The sequence below is a fragment of the Etheostoma spectabile genome, chromosome 20, assembly GCF_008692095.1.
Source record: "Etheostoma spectabile isolate EspeVRDwgs_2016 chromosome 20, UIUC_Espe_1.0, whole genome shotgun sequence".
NCBI lineage: Eukaryota > Metazoa > Chordata > Actinopteri > Perciformes > Percidae > Etheostoma > Etheostoma spectabile.
The window spans coordinates 15,012,853-15,033,935 of record NC_045752.1 but is presented as its reverse complement, the minus strand read 5'-3'; the positions used below and the strand labels follow the sequence as shown (position 1 = coordinate 15,033,935).

At 41.1% G+C, this 21,083-nt stretch overlaps 1 protein-coding gene across 1 annotated transcript in view; it reads left to right on the top strand.

The window, feature by feature from the left end:
* lingo2b (leucine rich repeat and Ig domain containing 2b) overlaps window positions 1-13,786 on the top strand; it is a 35,259-nt gene extending 21,473 nt beyond the window's left edge. Inside the window, exon 2 of the mRNA XM_032500065.1 lies at window positions 10,215-13,786. Coding sequence (XP_032355956.1) covers window positions 10,258-12,126 — 1,869 coding nt within the window. The 5' untranslated portion in view covers window positions 10,215-10,257 and the 3' untranslated portion in view covers window positions 12,127-13,786. The remainder of the gene's footprint in view (window positions 1-10,214) is intronic.
* The last annotated feature ends 7,297 nt before the right edge of the window (window positions 13,787-21,083 follow it).

Here is a 21,083-nt window from a genome sequence, read left to right as displayed (position 1 = left end):
AATCAAGACTAAAAACTTAAAATTAGAAGCAGTTAAGGACCATGAGTCATCAAAAAGCCACCTACAAACAATAAATTGTAAATGATCAAAGATTAATAATCTTCCAGAGGAGACCGCTGCGGTCAAGGCACTGATGTCCATTAAAGCAGCGCAAGTTGGAGAGAATGCAACTGTTGTTTCGGAACGTTCATGTGATTCCTGTTTTTTACCTTTTCATGAGGCCAAAAAATAATGAATTAGTGCTGTGATGGGTTAAACTTGATTCTTTTCAATATCTAAACATCTGTACTATAAAAGTTAATTAAAAAAAGGCTGTTGCATCACATCTGTTTATCTCTCCTAATATTTGATTCCAGCTGTTCATATTGACTCTTGTCAAAGCTTCCGTTCTCTTAAACACATCACAGACACAAGATAGAGGAAGTCATGTTTCTCTTCTTAAAGTCAATTAAAATACCTTATTTATGAGGTCCCTAGCTGTTTTCAAATGAGAGCTATTTCCATTGTTTTCATTTTCTCTGAAATCCAGAGAAGCGCCTGTTGAATCTTAAAATCAAGGACGAACTTTAATCAATACTTGGGATCGATGTGGGCACCATATAATTGCAACAGGCCCCTACTAGGACAGTACAAATGTCTCCCCTGAGTTTTGTGGCAAACATAAAAATGTTGACAAGAAGACACCGTCTAACATCAATGGGCTCCTTTTTCCCTTTTATTTCTAGAGGTAAGGAAAGGGAAGTTAACACATGACCTTTTAAAGTGGCGACTCCTTTTTGCCGTAATCTGAAATTGATTGTAGCCACGAAGTTCCTTCACCTACTGAAAAAGAAAATCATATGTGACATTTTGTGTCTATTTTCTCCAGTCAAGTACAAAACCTTGTATGTGGGCTTTTTTGGTGTTTTCAATACGGTTGTTAGGATTTCACACAAGCTTAACCGAAGATAATCCCATGCCCAGCTGCAGTGAACCTTCGCTGGCACTCCTACAAACGGCTGTAACTTGGAACTAAACGATAATGTAGTGTTGAAACACATTGCATGGAACTTATTTGCATAAGGTAACATTGGAATGGGAGCGGGAAATGCTAAGACAAATCTTGTTTTGGTGAATGGGGAAGAGTCCTTTGAATTAGTGGTGGGACACGTATACCATGAAAAATGGATGAGTTCTACCTCTCGAGACTAAAATTAGACAGGAACCTAATATGGCGAGTGTCCTTCAAGTAACACTGGGATTTATATGCAACAACAAGAGACATTGTGAGAGTGCTATTCCACAAAACACTTGCCAAGATAGGTAGAGAAGCCTAATGCCAGTCGACACACGGTGGAAAATCTGATTATTCCTTTTGGAGGAAACCAGAGCAGCCATTGAAATTAAGCAATGGCCTCTTTTCAAGCAATCATTTCACACAATATGATTACTGTGTGACAATTACAAAGGTGCTGAGGTAGAATATCAAATGTACAATGTAGTATGAATATTGCTACACAGTTGTCTCTACCAATAGCTACAGATTTGAGTGTGTGTGCATGCTAATGTTTAGGGGAATACATTTTAAGTGGGATCATTTGGCAAGCAGCTGATAGATGAGCTACTTAACTCGTTGCTAATTAATGAGGAAAATGAGTAAAGACCTTAAAGGTCCCATGACATGGTGCTCTTTGGATGCTTTTATAAAGACCTTAGTGGTCTCCTAATACCATATCTGAAGTCTCTTTCCCAAAATTCAGCCTTGGTGCAGAATTACAGCCACTGAGGGGGGCAAGGTGGAGGCTGGGGGTGTGGCCTTGACCAACTGACACTTTGCTTGTTTGAAAGCCATAATGTCTCTCTCTCAGGGGTGAGCCAAATTCTCTGGGCAGGCAAAGCAGAGACAGGGGAGGTAACCTTGCCCCTTATGAGGTCATAAGAGGCAAATGTAAAATTAGGATACCCAGTACTTGGTTTACACCTATCACAATTTCTAGTCACTGGGGCACACTAGGCAGGCTGGCCATAAAGTGAAATTGTTTTGCCATGGGACCTTTAATTAACTTTTTTGGGGGTCCTTTACCTTCTGGAAGAAGCATTTGAAGGAAAAAGACAGTAATCAATCACTTTCTGACATTTACAAGCTTGATGACTTTTTAATTTGTCAAATAAAGCTTTTGTATTCACATTTTACTGTAAATTAGTAACTTACAAACTACCTCTCAAGTTTTTGTTGTGGCTGAAAGCAGAAAGTAATTGCTTTTTGTCATGGAAACATAGGTGTGAACATTCAGACATGACAGGGTTGTTAAAGAAAGAGCCATAGTTTTTGCAAGATTCACACTTGCATGTTTTCTGTTTTCTAAAATGCTGCATTTTGCTGCTGGATTTTAAAACATATTTTGCTGTTGGAGCCTTAATTAATGACCAGCGTTAGCACAAAAAGACAAGACATTAATCCTGCTTTAATGCCTTTCTCCAGCCCTTTAGAGGGGTGGTGCAACAATAACATTAATGTGTAGTCTTAAAGCTTTAGTGCACAACTTTTTTATATGAATGAACATCCGTTACATTCAAGCCATTGCCAAATGAGTTGCTACAATGCTAATTAAGACTATCAGCTCCACACAACTCCTCTGTGTCCTCCTTGGCTACTGGTAACTGCGTGGAGGCGGGGTGGGGGGCAGTGCGCAATAATGTAAGGCTTGTATTATGTGGAAACGCCAACATTTCTTTTGGTCATTATTTAGAATTCCTCATCGGGGGCGACAGAAACTACCCCATATAGTTTTAATTTCATCTACCAAATTTAAGTCCAATATTCCCTCTCTCCTTTTAGCTCTTTTTTCATCTCCACCAACGTCTGAAGGAATTATCTGTACTCTTTAGCTACGAAATGCTTCAGTATGTTCACCAGCTAACATTTGGTACTGAGAGAGTTGTGTAAAGTAGGTTTTTAGGGCTTTTTGTGGTAAACAGCCGCTTGCTGCATCTTAAATGCACATTATGTAATTGTAAGATAAAAAAAAATGTGCTAAGGGGTCTCTAAATCAAAACAATATCAAAAGATTGAATTTGGTGACGTGGTGAAGTAGCGTGGGATCAGGGGAATTATGGTCCTCACCACCATTGTGGCAGTCAGTTTCTCCCGGTTAGGATTCCTTCCGTGTTCATTGTTCAGGAGGTTTTAAATTATCCATAGGGGTCTCCTCCTCCTCTCCAAAACAAACTAATCCAGTGATTCCAACCGGTAAAAACAATAAATAACGCCGTTAATATAAATATCAGTGTTTTTCTGATGCTATTTGGCGGGCAGAAGACAAACCAAAGGGGCTCAGCTGAACTTAAGCTCCAGATGTCTAATGACTAAAATCCTTCATAGTTTAAATTACAAAGATACTGAAAGTGTATTGGAAAAATGTGGCTCCAAACTGGATAATAAGTCAATTTAGGACCGATTCTGGCAAACAATAACTATGCTGATGCATGCTCAAAGGGGGATATGACTTCATTGAAAGGAATTACCTTGATTAAAATTACAGATTTCTCTGGGTTTGAACATTGCTGGAAACATTTGGGATAATGTACTACTCACCAAAATATTAACATAGGTCTAGTTGTTTAAAGACATTTTAATGGGCAAAAGTTAAACAGTATACCTTGAACACAGCATTGAAACTAAATCACAACAGTAAACCATAAAACCCAAACGGTAAACAAATAGAGCAGAGTTAGGCTGATCATTTTCTGTTGGTTTGGAAATTTGAGTGACACCTATCACATTTTACATGGTCATTTTCATTGCTAATCTGACGCCATTTAATTCAGGCGTGTGCCGACAGTGCCATGTCAGAGAATTGTGAAGGTCTGAGTGAGTGAGAGTGCACACTACCCGTACACAAAGGTAACTTGTGTGCTTATTCAGACATGAGCCACTCATGTAAAAATTGCCATCGTACAGTATCTATGTAACGACAAGCATATCTGAAAGAGCCTTTAATACAATTTTAAAAGTAACAAACAGGAAAAAAAATGCCACCTGCTGCTGTGACATAATTCAGTTGGTGGAGAAAACGTTATGTTCACATTATTCATGTCCACAGCATGGAGGCTCTGGTAGGGAGTGGTGGTGCTCTTTGTTTCAGTTCTGGAGGCTGTAGTTTCGAAGCACTAGACCATCCCTCTCTCTGTCTTTCAGTTTGAGCAAACACTGACTAAGTATTAACTGGACTTTTCTAAATCCAGAGACTGCAGGGTAAAGCTGTATCCCTTGTGAGCCTGCAGCACATCAGACATACAACAAGCCACATGGTGGAAGACAGGATACACTGTTGATGGCTCAACAAGGCACCGCTTCAGAGGAAACATGGCCAGTGGTGCAGAAAGGAGCTGCTTAATTGGCAGAGTTTGAATGCAAAAGCACTAATTAGCCGCGAAGAACACGGTTCAACTTCCGATTCCCAACAGCATTCTGAAAACTCTGCTGACATTTTGCACTCTGCAGGGTGGTTAGTCGGTGTGCAGAGTGCCACAATTCCCCAGAATAGAAAATACATGTGGCTTGTTAGCATTTGTTTGTGAATAGACAGTGAATTATCATTCAAATGAGCTGAGGCTACACAGACAGTTGTGCTTTTTGCACATCTCGGTTGTCTCAAAGCTTAAAATTCCTGCTTCTCTTTGTCTACATCTTCTGGATAATGTAATGGTGTGGACATAAAAATTAACAGGTTTTTTTTGGGGTAAATTGTATCCTTCATTTTTTCTTAATTCAGTGTTACACATCAGGGGCCCCCTTTAAAACACATGATAAACACTGTTTAGTGGTCGTAAACATAATTTGCACGCATGTTTGTTTGTGCAACAACGCATAGATGCAATAAGGATGATCAGTTTAACAATGTGTCCTCTCAGGTCAATTGCGCTCTATGCCATATCACATGCTCACATTGCGGCAATAAGCGCATACATGTGAACTCTCTCATGTGAAATAATTCCATTATTCATGTCACCATCAAATCTGGAAATGAGCTAAGCAGCACAGTCAGGTCCATGTTTAATATTTCAATGGAAAACATCAGAATGAATGAATACTGTGCACTTTTGTATGACTCCAGTTATCCAAAGTGACAAATGAAAAAATTATATATATATACATATATATGTATTTTTTTTTTTAAATAAGCAAACAAGTGTAAAATGGGTACTTAACTTCTTTGCAGAGGCTGTCTTGAATATGATTTATGTTGAGGAAAATAACAATGGGTTTTTTCCCAAGGAAGCTGGGTGCAAAATAATTGCATCTAGTGAATTCAAAGTCTCATCTCGGCAACGTTGTGCAAAGCGGAGGAAAGGATTTATAGCCAAGATTATTATGCACCACAAAAGCCACCCATGCTTTTAAATGTTGTATACCTCAAACTACACATATTAGGGTAACCGTGCCATTAACGTTAGCTCAAAGGTACTGTACTGCAGATGGTACTTCTCGCAAAGATACAGCACAAAGCATTGATTTATTGGACACCTTAGGGCACGAAGAAAAGTCAATACGATCATTATTAATTCATAGATAATTTTGTGTCAATCAATACTGTAATTTGGAGTAGTTTAAACATTAATTGGTACAGTCCAATTAAGTCCTTCTCTTCGTCTAAAATGCATTTGCTCTGCTCCTGCCAAATGTGATGTGGTGTGATAATGAACAGGGCTTTAATGGTGTTTGTCTTGAAAGATTAAAATCATGTGCACCGAGCACTGCTTTGAGTATTTCGGAGATCTGTTGGAAGAGCAGATTCTCAAGCTTTACTCGGTTAAATTCACATTAGAAATCACAGTCAACTCGAGCAAACAAGGGTTTTTATCTAATCTCGTATAAGCTTGGCTTTCCTCATTTCTTCATGTATTTCTGCTTCCCTCATACGGCACTCTCTTTATTCATCCTTCTTCTGTCTCTCGCTCTCACTCTCACAGTGACTCATGCATCACCCTACAGCTCCTTTTCGGCTGTCAGATTTTCTACAGTTTCACTGACTCTAATCCAATTCAGAACCAAATCCCAAAACGCTCAACATCAGGCTGCCCTTCTCAATGACCCCCGTCACCACTACCATTTACCCAGAATTCTGTGGGATCTTGCATGTTTTCCATCTTGAAACATAGGCCTCTCAATCATAAGCCTGTAATGTGCCATAGGTAACTTCTTCTAAAGTCTGTAAATTCTTTATTTGAACTTCCATTCAATTATATTGTCAGCTTGTAAAGTTGATATTGTGAACATGTTGGCAAACAGCTTATTTACAAACAGAGCAACATTAGCATTGATTTAGAGTCAAGCTTTTGTCCACCTAGCGAATCAATGCCAAGCCATTCACTCTCCTTCCATTCAGTTCTGTTTTGGTATCCACCAACTCCAGAGGGAAATATCCAGCTCTTTAGCAGCTACATCCATTTTTTTATCAGAAATGCTGGAGAGTCTAAAATGTTCCTTAATTGCAGAGTTACGTGATCATGATTACTAGGAGTAACACATTACATGTAGTAATTTTCTTTCTTGTAAATATACATATATTGGTGCAGCTCTAAAAAGTCATTTGGAATGTCTACAAATGTGCTATTAGATGTGATACCTATTAATGAGATCAAAGATTACAAATTTGGTATCATTCCTATATTATTTGTAATTGTTGTTGTTTTTTAAATTTGGTACCACATTTCTTACTCCTAACCATTTTGGAAGAGATTTTTATTTCCATCTGCCATTCACTCCTTCCACCATCTGCCATTGCCAGAAAGTCTGAAAAGCTTTAGCTCTATTTAGTTGGGAAAACACAGGCCTCGTTAAAACAAGCTACTAAATCTCCAGCTAACGCTGAACAGGTGCCACATGAAACAAAAGAAAATATAGGCTGCGAAAGCCACCATTCTTTTCAGCAATTACCTCACATATTGATTTTAATGTTTGAAGAAGAATTTGCTAAAATGCTAGCTACAGTTTAGGGATTTTCTGTTCAGATCAGTTACTGTCATTGTTTGAAACATTTGCCATATCTTTGAAACATTTGCCATACAGACTTGAAGGATCACATGCTGTTATATTATATCACATTCTGCCAACCTCTATCAGCTGTCCGTTCAGTCATTCTGTGGTGGGAGAAACATGTCTTAAAAACAATTACTGAAAACCTGAAAACAAAAAGCAGTTGGAAAACAGTGGGCTTTGTATGCCACGTATGGATTGGTCTTCGGCGTATCAAGCTGTCATTTTTTAAGCTTATCTACTTATATGTGCTAAAATGGTAATTTGATCTCAAGCTATGATTTACAGTATTTGGGGAATCATTTTTATTTTATCTCCACCATGAAACCTGGATCTGGACATATTTTGATTTAAGATATCTCATGTAAATATGTCAGAACTGTTAGGATTACAGCATTACAATGCTGAAAAAGTCTCTGTGAACTCAAATACATTCACAGTTAAGAATTTAGATGTGTTCAGTGTTCCCTTTCTTTCTTTTAAGGTTTAACTCCAGACACAGTAAAAAAGGTCCAAATGACAATAGCCATTTTAGCATGTTCTTTTCTCTGTTATGAGCTTAAATTACTTACAAGGCTGTCATGTTTTCATGTCCGCACCAACTCTCTTAGCAGAACCCTGGTGAGACAGCATGCTGCCTGACACACAACTCTCCTCCAACACATCACCAGACCAGTTCCCCACTGCAGCAACAGACAACTGGACTGTAATTATTGAACAGAGAGGCAGAGAGGTACTGAGGCTGACGGCTAAAGGCAGACAGATAAATACACAAAAACAGAAGCAGGCTTGTGGACAGATAATAAGGTAGACAGACAGAAATAGTTACCAGAGCACCAGAGTGATGGGCAACAAGACAGGTTGACAAATAGCAAGGCGTCCAGAATGACAGATTGGAAACACCTTAAACTCGTCTCTGCTAAACCAATGAAACTGAATTTCCAGGTATGTATTCAATGTGTGTGTTCCCCTACTGCGAAGACCAAAGGAATAGGAAAAAATAACGTCAACCTCCTTATTCTATTTCCTTCTTTTTTTCATTAATGTGATTGACACACTACATAGAGCGGATGGGAGTAAGGGTTTGTAGTTGCTGTGGCAACGGCCTGCTCTTTGTTAAAGGCTACATTCCTGGCATCTGATGTTTCTGTGCTGAGATCGATAAAAGCCCAGCCTGCAGGGACTGATGAACAGACTGGGGCTTTTGCCAGGCCATGAAGGACCAGGGAGAGAAAAGGAGTTAGGTGGAAGATGTGTGAACAGGAGGACAGAGAGATAAAACAGCGAGAGGAAGAAAGAGGAGCGATATGGAGATGAGAGCAGTGCAGCTGCTGAGCCGGGCGGTGGGGTGAGTGCTGTGGGAAAGAGACAGAGTGAGTGTGTGCGCTCTCCGGCTCCTTCTGCCTCTTCTCGGCTATTTTCTGAACGTTACTCACTTCACTATCAAAGTAAAGGTATGTGACTGTCTGCATGCTCTTCATCTGCTCACCTTGGCTGGATTTGATTGGCTTGAAATGCTTTGCAGTGACTGACAGAGCTCTGCAAGCAGTCAAAAGTCTTTTTAAAGGCACCTTTCATATTTCTAGCATTTTGCTTTGCCTTTTCTGATGTGCACTTAAATTTCCAGTGCTCACAGATGTGTCTTACATTGTACACACCTAATTGGCAAAGATCGCCATGAGCAGAATGCAGATACCACTGGTAATGAGGCAATTACGGTCTGCCTCACTGTCTGCATAGCCATCTGTCAATTCAACAACCTGTGGCTGCTGGAAAGTGTTTTTTCTGTAAAAGGTCTGTGTCTTTCCAAGCCATGAGGAAACACGTTTCTCAGAGAGCATACTGTTTTATGTTTCATGTTTGACTTATAGATTCGTGCCCTCATCACCCAGCCGTTATCTTCTCTTTCCAAAAAAAAAAAACCTATTGTGGTTGAGAATTGGAGGTTCAATGAGTAAGTGAGTAAAATGCAAGAAGAAGAAATAACCAGAAAAAAACAATCACCAAAGCAATCCAAAATATTTCAAGAATCACTGCAAACTTTAATTAAACTTAATTTCCTCATATTGTAAAATACTGTTAAACTTCTAAAGACAAAATAATATGCATCATTGTCCTTTTGTTTATTGATTTTTACAAGTTCAGTTATCCTGTTTTGTAGAGTAGACAGTGCTGCTATGCCAACATGCTTTTTATCATCATGAGCTGAGACTGTGTGTGCCACAGAGACAAGCACAGTGACTGGCTGCAGTGATGTTTCTCTACCATACTGTACATATTGGGATTCAGCCAGCTTTGGAAAAGCCCGATCATTTCAAGAATAAAAGTCATACAACAAATTTAGACTATAAAGAGTCATTTTTAGGGACAGAAACTAATAGAGCATCAAAGCAATGAAGCAAAGAGACACTGTTGTGTTGATTATGTAAATGTATGCATATGTTATTTTTCACAGTACTTGCGCTGATTGCTTGCTTTTTTTATTGATCATTAAATAGGTTATATATGCATTCTCTACCTAAAATAATGTACGTTTAGATTTCAATTTACAAATATAGAAACTGTAAAGTCCATTCAATGTAAAAAAAAACAAAAAAAAAACAATGAGCCAGTTAGATGACTCAGTATGTTGATTACTAAAAGGAGAAATACATATGCCTGGTGGATTCACGAAATGAAGCGAATACTCGCTGCCATTTCATTCCCTGTAGTTTGTATTTTAGTTTGAACACTTGCAACCTAGTCCGCCCTCTTAGAAGCATACACCATTATCGTTGATGCAAAATACACAATCACACACTTGCAGAAAGACCAATTCCGCATGGGCATTTAGCCTCACTGTACTCTAATAAGGGTAATTTCCCGCCATCGGGCTGAAACATCTTCCATCCTAATGAAACATCCCCAGTAAGCCTGAAACTTTTGTGCTAACACAGTGATGGACGTTCACATTTTTTTGCAGCTGATATTTCTCTTGCTCTGTCATGCCCTGCTGTGAGTTTAATTCCATTGTATCCACCTTGCCTGGAAAAGGGACAGATCATTATGGGAGAAAAGACTTGGCAGTTTAAAAAGACATGAAGTGTAAAAGGTTGAAAATGTAAAAAGGCAGGGGGGCAAAGAGGTGAAGACAGTCTGAGTTAAACTGAGTGTGGAGTATTCTAACACATTTCTTTTCATGTATTGTGTCTTGCAGGGCTTGTTCGTGATGGTGCGCTATATGGACAAGAAGCTGTGCCATGACAGAGGGCAACGTGGGTAAAAGAGACATGCGACACCCAGCCCTGAACCACTGCCACCTCTTCCTGGGCGGGGCCTTGCTGCTTCTCCTAGCCAGCCCGGCTCTGAGCTGCCCCGCCCGATGTGAGTGCTCTGCCCAAAGCAAGTCGGTTAGTTGCCACCGCAAACGCCTGCCCACCATCCCTGAAGGCATCCCCATTGAGACGCGCGTCCTAGACCTCAGTAAGAACAAACTACGTATCATCACCCCAGACAACTTCTCTTCATTCCAGCAGCTGGAGGACCTGGACCTTAGCGACAACCTCATCAGTGTGGTCGAGCCCGGCTCGTTTCGTTCTCAGCTTGCTCTCCGCTCACTCAACTTTCGCAGCAACTTACTTCAGCTGGTTCCTGCCGGCGTGCTGTCAGGCCTGACCAACCTCACCCGCCTTGACCTCAGCCACAACCGACTGGTGGTTCTCCTGGATCATGCCTTCCAAGATCTGCGCAGGTTGACGTCCCTTGAGGTGGGTGACAACGAACTGGTTTTCATCTCTCAGCGGGCTTTTACAGGATTACTTGGGCTCCAAAGTCTGACTCTGGAACGTTCCAACCTGACCGTGGTTCCTTCTGATGCTCTGGCCCATCTGCACAGCCTTGTCGAACTGCGCATGCGCTACCTGAGCATTAGTTTTCTCAAGCCTTACTCCTTTAAGAGGTTATTCCGTCTCCGCCGCCTAGAGATTGATTACTGGCCCTGGCTAGAAACACTGCCTCCCCTCTCACTGCATGGCCTCAACCTCACAACGTTGTTCATAACCAACACTAACCTGTCTGCCTTCCCCGACGCAGCACTGCGCAATCTGCCCTACCTCACACATCTCAACTTGTCCTACTGCCGCATCCAGCACATCCATAAGGGAGAGCTTGGTCAACTCCCGTACCTGCTGGAGCTCCACCTCCAAGGGGCTCAGCTGATTTCTATTGAGCCCTTTGCATTTATGGGCCTCAAATCTTTGCAACTACTGGATGTGTCGGACAACCGCCTGGACTCTCTGGAGAGTGGAGTGTTTGCCTCGCCAGACAGCCTCCAGAGACTCTGTCTGGGTGGAAACCCATTAGTGTGCGATTGCAGATTGCTTTGGCTGCTCAATAGCCATAAGCCTCCATCTCTTCAGATTCTGGATGTGCAGCCAGAGTGCAGCGCCCCCGAGCACCTCTTGGGGAAACCTCTCCGTGACCTCAAGGAGCCTCTGGTCTCCAGATACATGACCTGCACCAAACCACGGATTGGACCCAACACGACCCAGTTGCTGATGGCTGATGAGGGTCAGCCGGCCCGCCTGAGCTGCATTGCAGAAGGAGCGCCTCGGCCCTCAGTGGTTTGGATTACACCTCACAGACGCAACATCACAACCAAGAGCAGTGGCAGGGTAGAAGTCCAACAAGATGGTACCCTGGAGATCAAGGCAGCAGAGCTACACGACAGCGGGGTGTACTTGTGTATTGCCAGTAACCCTGCTGGCAACGCTAGTCTGTCAGCCTCTTTAGCTGTGAAGAGCCTGGGCATTGGGGACAGATCTCACTATAGCAACAGGAGCTCAAACTATCTGACAGACTCTAACAGCACATGGGGGAATGGGACAGTACTGTACAACATGACAGTCCCTATAGACATTAAGACTATCATTATATCCACAGCCATGGGCTGCCTGTCCTTCCTAGGTGTGGTCATCTTCTGTTTCCTGCTTCTTTTCGCCTGGAGCCGAGGGAAAGGACGCCATAAGAGCAACTTTGATATTGAGTATGTCCCTCGCAAATCCAACGGGGCATCAGCAGATGTTGCAGAAACTAGTGGCCCACGACGGGTCAACATGAAAATGATTTGAAAACAATGCAGACTGACGAATAGGATAGCAAAGTCTACAACAAAGTGCACACATATCAGCTGAAAAAAAAATTGTTTTTCTAAGACACAGTGGAGTTGTGACAAACGAAAGTGACGTACTAATATAGTGGGTGTCATTATGACGGTGGTTTTAGTGATAAAGTGGGCATGTGAATATAAAAGTGAAAACCGTGGATGTGTTCATATGAAATAATGTTCTCATACATTACATTGAATATAATACTATAACCAACATATCAATATGAGAGTGATATAGTGCTGCACTAGGCATGTGTTTCAGTGGTGATGTGATGAGTAATGATGTTGTCGATTCACCATGACATCAAGGTGAAGGAGGGAGCTGCTGGGAGTGACGGGGCATCTTTGCGTGGCAGTAGAGTTATCATCGCTGCAACATGTCTGGACTAAATCGTCGAACACCCATCTTAGCTGCAGTATGAAAGGTAGTGTGTTGTGTTCATGTGTGCGCTTGAATGTGAGAGTGCATCTGTGAGCGAATGTTGCATTTGTGTGTTTCTTTGTGCATGTGCACGCATTGCCTTTCTCGTGGGACGGAACAATTAAAAGGAATGATAGGGTCCAAAGCATTTTTCCAGGCCTTTTGTTCTTGTTCTGTCATTGTGACAACAGTATTGTCACTGTTGAGTAAAAGAGAGGATTATCTAAGTTTGTATGCAAAGATAAATGCTGCATACATTTTGAAATAGGTCATTGTTCCCCTTGGAATGACTCCAACATTTTTCTAAACTCAAGGAAACTCAGAGACAGTAGTTACAATGTAAGGGTTGTCTTTACCATAGAGCTTACTTACCTGCAGCACTAGACATTTTTCCTGAGAAATAGCAGTGGTGAGTGTTGTTATTACTCTGAAAAAATGCTTCCAGCAACAGAAATGGCATGTTAAACCCATTTTATAACATGATCAATCACGGGCAGATTTCCCTGCCAGACAAATCCCTGGATATGATATAAAAGAGTTGGTGGCCAGATATAATGGCAAAGATTTACTGGCCGGTACCCTCTTTGGGACAAGACAAAGTTGAGCTTCACAGATTTATGGGTAGAATTTCCCCCCTCTGACATTTTCCTTTGATCGCACCACTTCAAACTGGTGTGTTCGGATTCTTCCCTAGGGCACCATGGGGTTGAGAGTATTTAATAGATGGCCATTTGAAAGTTGTAGCGGAATCTTGTATTGTTTAGTTTTTTTGTTGAAAATGTTTTAAATGTTAAGAAAAAAGAAACCATTTAAGGGCAATTCTTTGTAATGCAGGGACGTGGGTGTTATCTTGTGTGATCCTGTTGTGATAAAATGTTCAAGGTTGTATAATTGTTTTCATATGACAAATTTATGGGTATATTTTCAAATGGAAATAAATCTCAAACGTACCCCCAAAATTGGAGTTTCCAGTAGTTGAAATTTTGTTGACTGACTTCACAGTGATGTTAACATATTTCCTTTTAAGTCCTTTTCTATGAATCCTATTCCCTAAATGATATCAGTTGTAATATTTTAAAATGTTCCTCTAACCCATATCTCTCTGTCATTGAGTATTGTATTGATCAGTAATGACTTTTTCCAGCTTTATTTTGCTATTTATATCATGTCATATAGTAAACATTATATTGTAACTATTCAACCTTTATGTCATTTTTACTCATATGGTCAGTATAATATTACATGGGCAATGTGATTTTTATATTACTGGAACCCTGCTTGCATCTCTGCAGGCTATTTTGACAGCTCAGTCTGTGCCTCCTGTCCAGACGCTGTCTACCAGTTGGCTGTTACAGGTGTTAATGCACTAGTCAAGCTTGAACATTGGATTCATTACACACTTACATCAGGAAAAGTGTACAGTACCCAACATGGTGAATAACATACAGATACACAACAATAAAAACATTGTGACTGAAAAATTGGCTGATGCCTTCAAAGTAGCCACGGATGTCCAAACTATAGACCTTCAAGGCCAAATTACTGCTCTTATCTGATGTTTTCTCATATGAACTCCGGACAACGTCTGGACCAGATTTTTCTGACAGTTGCCCTTTCACACATGTAGCACACAATGGGAGATTGTTCGTATCAGATGTGTCCCCATCTACTGGAAATACTCCATTTGGTTTAGACAAGCGGAGGTGCCTGGGTAGAGCGTGCAAGGGGCCGAACATGACACGGACTACATCACATAGCTGGTTCATAATTTGGTCATTACAGTCAAGTCTCTTGCCGTTCCTTGAATAAGTCTGACGATTTTGGCGTCAGCCCTTAGCGGCAGAAGTTCCCGAATCCTGTCATCTTTCCAGTTAGACATTGTCGTTTGCGTCTTCATTGGACAATTAACTGCTCCATTCCTCATAAATGGGCTAAATCGGACATTAGACAAACTTTGTACTTGGGGGCTGGCAGGGTAAAGTCCTTTTAATGTCTGGTCCAACTACATTCACATTCTCACATACAGCTTTCCTGAGTCATTTCTAGATAATTTCAGTGTTGCAGTGCATGTGTGAAAAGGGCTTAGGATGGTGGACATGTTCAACTTTACACCTGCATCAACATGTTAATATTGTCACTGTTAGCATGCTGACATTAGCATGTAGCTCAAAGCACCACTGTGCCTAAGTAGCCCCACAGCGCTTGGCTGTACACTCTGGTAACAAACGAAGGAATCTCCTGCTTCTTGTCCACAGTTCACTTGCAGTGCATGGCTCCTGGTTTGTGCCTAATCTTCTCACACAGTAACAGAGCCATGGCAGTGCTGAAAAATTCTAGATTGTATATTAATATTTAAGCTGTTGAAGAATGGAGACCCTGACCCCATGTTGTCCAGATGGGAATTGGAAAACTGTGACTCCATGCAGCTTCCCACTGATCAGAAAACATAAAAACTGGGACACATGAAAAACCTCAGAATTGGGACACTTTGAGCTGCAGCATGTATGTAGCCCAAATAGCCTGTAAGCGAAACATACCACATTACATGTCCTGACACGTAACTATGGTTTAACCCTGCGTGTATGGTCATATCCGTATATTCTGAGCCAAGGCCAATAGGCTACGCTGATAAAGACTTCACAGCGGCCTCACCTGACAATCAGATTAAAGGAAATGATAATTTGGCCTCCTGCAAGTGTCTTATTCAGACTACACTTCATGCTATCATGCTAATGGTAAAAAGAAATCTTTCTTTTGTGTGACACCTCACAGGGAATATTCAGGATGCTGTTATGGCATCAAGAAGATCAAAGTCCCTCCAACAGGCTTTTGTTATTGTCACTGTAGTTTCCCTTTTACAGAGCAAGTGCTATAATCAATGGAGAGGAAATGTAATGAAAAGATTACATCTCGATTCCTCACATCGTATCTCTCTTTAATGGAGGATTTACAAATCTGTTCTTTAATGATTCCAGCTTATTCAAACAGAGTGTAATATATATTAGAATGTAAACAATTCCCTTGGTCTGTGAGCTGATGATTTAAAACACTGTATTATTGGGTTAGTTTTATGCCTGTGATTAAAACCTGAACCAGCATCTATTGCAGTAAATATACGATGCCAGGACTTAAAGTGAATTAAAACCGTTGAGGAGTGTTTGGTGGCTCTCAAGTAGAGGTGTTTCCGCTCAGGGCCATGCACCCCTAAATGAATAATTTCACACATCATAAAGGATCTTCATAAAGAAGATGCAGCCTCATCAAAGAGCATAAATCAAAGTGAACCAGATTCTATGAGCCTGGGTGCTGCATTAGTATGAGTTTAGCCTGGTCGTTAAAGAGGAGCTTCGCCATAGTGGACGTCCAGGTTTGAGTCATCTTACAGTGGGATCTTTGACCCGTTGGCCAGTGATTTAAATGAAAAGATTTTTTTCCCATGCTGATGGCTAATTTTGCAGTGGGGGTTATAAATTCATCCCATCTCATGAGATTATCTTTCTGTGGAAGAAAGCCAACTCTACTTCAGTGCTTACTACTTCCCAAAAACTGAGCTGACGGGAACTGACTGATTGGAAAGAGGTATTTACATTATCCAATTGAAAAAAATGTTAAAGGTCCTGAAAACCCCTTTTTTTCAATCAGCTTCTAACTATGAGCAATTGGGTCCTTCGAGAACAAAACATTTTGTGCTAAAGTTAAAACAATTTTTCATATGTGAGATAACATTTGCTCTTTTTGCTGGTTTGAAGTTGGTGGGGCAAAGTTGGAAGAAGATGATGTCATGTGCTTCCGCGCACCAATCAGGATTCACTGTCATCAAATCCTTTCACAGACCCCAAGCAGCAAATTAGCATTTGAGTGTGAAACTTGAAAAATAGAACCTGTTGATATAGCGTATAGTTATTTTTTACTACAAACTTTAACTTTGATTGTTGTTATTTGTTTCCCCAGTGTGACAATGTCCACATGAAATCTCCCATTTGAATTTGTTTACTAATTCAACAACAGGCTTTATCACCAATTATCAAACTGACCCTACCTTATATGTGTTACCAGTCATCCTGCTGTCTGTTTGCTCCAGACGTCTGTGCTGTTCTGAAGTATTCTATACAGCAGCCCAAATCCATAAAAAATATTGGAGTTTGGAGCGGGGGCTCTTCCCGGTGGCCTGAGGCTCGCTGATGATGGACAGACGATAATGAAAGGTTAGTCGCTAATCAAGCCCGCCTGCAAGTTCAAGCCACACTGAACCTCAGAAGGCCTTCAGTAAGGAGCTGTAAAAGTGTAATGTTAGCCTCTTGGTTTTGATGGTGCTAGTGTTGTACTGTTGTAGTAACAGCTGCTGCTCTGTAGCCAAGTAGTTGAACTAATTCTCCTCAGACCATCCATTAACACAGCCTTCTTTGCATGTGGAGTACATTACTACACATACAGTGGGTACATTAATCACTCTTCTCATCTCTCCTGATACAAACTACATGATGTTAACTATTCCAGTTATTGACCTATCAACTTCACATACAGTACCACTAAGAAATTAAGAATTATTTTGAAACTTACTTCACTGATAGTTTTTAGTGCCATATTTTTTGAAACAAAATGGCCCCTGTTCAGAGCAGAAGTAATCATAGACTTAATGGTGTGAAAACAGATGGAGCCCCAGATTTATAGTTGTGTTTACAGCTCCTCAAGTTGCAGCTTAGCATTTTCTGCAGTGTTGGAAATGTTCTTCCTCTGAAGCATCCACAGATACTAAATTATATCTCTGCAGAAATGAATAACAGAATGAAGCAAGTATCTGATGTTTTCATGAAGTAAGATTAAAACACGCTTTTACGTGACTTTTTGAAAGAGAAAATAACATATTATTCCTAAAATAAAAAGTTACTTTTAGAAGTAATATTACACACACTGTCTTAATTTAAAGTTACATTCAAGGCTTTTGCTACTACAACCACAGGTCTGGTAGTAACTTGGTGGCTAATGTTGTGCTGGATGTCTGTTGCTTACAGTTAGTGTGATTCTAAAGTACAAACTGATGTGGATTTCTTTTACATTGCTAATCTGCTAATCTGCAGTCAGTATACATTCAAATTTAATGCCAATTTAAACCGCTTATCAAGAAAATCTGCAAAAGAAAATGCAAAGGAATATGCGTTTCCATCCACTACTCTTGATGTGCAAATGTAGACCAGATCACAAAAACCGGCAAGTGGCATTAATTCTCTAGTCGGGTGGCATAAATCAATTGCAGAAGAGGATGCAGAAACATAATTAATAATTAATGGGTGGCAGTAGCTCAGTCCATAGGGAGTTGGGTTGGGAACCGGAGGGTCACTGGTTCAAATCCCCGTATGGACCCAAAAAGTTGGGAGCGTGGATTGGTGGCTGGAGAGATGCCAGTTCACCTCCTGGGCACTGCCAGGTGCCCTTGAGCAAGGCACCGTACCCCCCGACCGCTCAGGGCGCTGGTTCAGCTGGCAGCCCACTCACTCTGACATCTCTCCATGTATAGTGCATGTATAGGTCCTGAGCATGTGTGTGTATTTCAGGCCTGTGTGTGAGTACTAACAAAAAGTGTGTACACAGAGTGCAGTACAGTAATTTCCCCATTGGGGACTAATAAACAAATTATCTTATCTTAATCTTATCTTAACAAACGCCAAGCCTCAGAAGATGGGAACCAAGTATTTACCTAATGTAAATATTTCTTTGTTTTATGTATGAGGATTGTTACAGATTGAGTGACAGATATTCAAAAATCATAACTGATTCGCTATGTTTGTTTAATTGCTCTCATTATCACATTTAATCTTTTTTCAACTTCCAGAATTTCCACTCAACTGAAAATGCACATAAATACATACATACACATTTTGTGATGTTAGCGCAGCTATTTTCTTCTTTGTGGAAATCTACACTAATGATGTTCCATGCTGGAGAGGAGTGAATTTTACTATAATTTGTCAGTGATGGTAAAACTGTCCTTACCAGCATCACCCCATTTAACCCTGTTCTAGACAAAGTCAAGCGCAACTCCTCTCATCTCTGTGGAACTGCCCCATTAAAACCCAGCTTGTGGCAAGTGTCAGCGAGTGCTTCAGTGTGAAAGATGAGAGCAATAACAGAAAAGAATCACATTGCAACAGTAGTCGACCCCTTGGGTTTGGATTGAATTGAGACGTCGTCTAAAGCTCTGGGGGCCGAAAATGTTGAAGGTGACGTCATTTTACAGACTTCTCCCCTGAGTTGTGTAAGACTTTATATCTACTTCCGGGATTGCTCCGGTGCCGCCGGAATATCCCCCGGATGTCCGTTACCTTCCACTTTCTTTGTGTTGTAATTTTAAACTCTGGTTGATTTATAAGTACTATGGTTACTGCTCCTCAGATCTCTGCAGGGTAAATCCAGACACCTAGCTGGACCATCTGTCCAACCTGAGTTTTCTGTTGCATGACTAAAACCACTCTTGAATTTACAAGTTCCACCAAAACAAGTTCCTAACCGAGGCTATTTTGCAGAGGCTCCGTGACCCAAGTTGATTGTGATTGGTTTAAAAAAAATGCCAATAAACTAGAGCACGTTTTTCTCCCATCCTGGAATGTTGTGTGGACCAGCAAGACCCTCCTCCGCAGCGCTGTGAGCGAGACTATGTGAGACTGGGCCAGGAGCTTATGTAACCTCCCTGTAGAGAGTTACATGTGTATTAAGAATTACAGCTGGGTCCCTGAGGACATGTGGTATGATTTGTGCTCAGGCCATGGAGAATTAGAGTCATATCAGAGATGTCCTCTGGGCTTCACATGCCACACGTGTGGACACTAACCCTAAGTGTTCAAGCTGCACTGCAGTATTGCACCTATAAAACCCCAGAGAGATACATTTATTTTGAAGGATAAAGAGAAACATGTCATTTACATATCGGTTTATCTTATCAGTGCAAGTTAATTCTTTTTTTTTTACTGTTGCACTGCAGTTAGCCAACAAGTGAGAAGAATGATTATAAATGATTAATTTGTGAGTTATGACTCCCTGCCCTGTTTCCTCCCACAGATACTAAATCACAGAGGAAGAAAAGCAAAGCTAGGTGCTGATTAATTCAAACATTATTCTGCTTACAATAAGCCTCCCAGTCAGCTTTAAATAGGCCCATTGTTCAACTGAAATTTGCTTACACAAGACAGAAGTCTTTTCACACCAGTGTTCATGTGAGTCAGTGAGTCACCAATTAATTTGGTGCATTCTGGAGGGCTGGCCAATGGCAGTTATTTTACACCAATCGCATGTATTACAAGCCGGTTTAACCACACAGATGTGACCTACATGCAGTCTGTCTGGACTTTCCATGGGACACCATGTTTTTTTTATTAACTCACATAAGCACAGTTAAAACTCCTATAAAAGTGCTACAAATACTGGATTCTGCACATTTTTTGCACATATTGGCCCAGGAAGGATCCATCCTCCGTTTAGCACTGGTCACGTGTCAGCCAGCAGTCAAAGTGATGAGGCAGAAGTCAGCGCCTGTACTGGATGAAGAGGTCACAGCCATGCTTAGAGGGTCAGGAGAGCTAATTAGACAGAATGAATGACTGGGACCTGAGGGGGTGAATGCAATTACCAACAGAATGAAAGGCATAAGTAGAGGAGATAAACCCATGAGATATCCATTGATGAAAGTATAAATCTTTTAACTTTAAGCCCTGAAATACCTGAAGTAAAAATCAAATGTGCTGCGCTGTTAGGTGGGTCAAGCTTTGCAATTGCAGGAAGCTTGCCGCTTTCGGCTTATTGCCACACAGCAGCACACACTATTCATGGTTAGTTGCAGGGAAAAATATGCCTCCCTTCTGTCAGGGAATGTGTGGACAATATGATATGGACAATATCCATGATGACTATGTACATTTTTTCTGCTTGTGTAACCGGCAGGTAAAGCCCACCTTTGTCACGCCCACCTTTCCCCTCACAATAAACCAATGCCATGAGTCTCCAGATCAGTCCCTCGGTAATAAAGCCCAGAAGTAAACTGGCCCTGCATGCTCAGTGAGTTACTCTGGCATCGAGTAATGCTGCTCATTAACTATACTCTTGTAACCGAGCTGCACCAAACACATCGGTGTATCTGAAATAGGCGGGCCAGAGGCCAGCAAAAAAGACGACAACAATTTAATCTACCAGTTAGCTCCGCTTGTAGCTAAGCATATGAGGCTCTGGTTGGTCGTAGTGTTATCCAATTGAGGCCAGTGAGACTTTTAATTGTGAGATGGGCAACTTTCATTACTCAATGCCTTAATCTTTCAGATTTGGGTCTGGATTTCCAGGCTAGGGAACCCCTGGTTTAAAGACGAAGTAGCTCAAGCTATATTGCGTAGTTTCTGTCGCTCCCATGAGGAGTTCTAAGTAATTACAACAAAACTGTCCAGGCGTCCACATGATACACGCCTTATGAGATTGTGGATGCGCCCCTAACCCTCCTCCACACAGTTGCTAGTAGC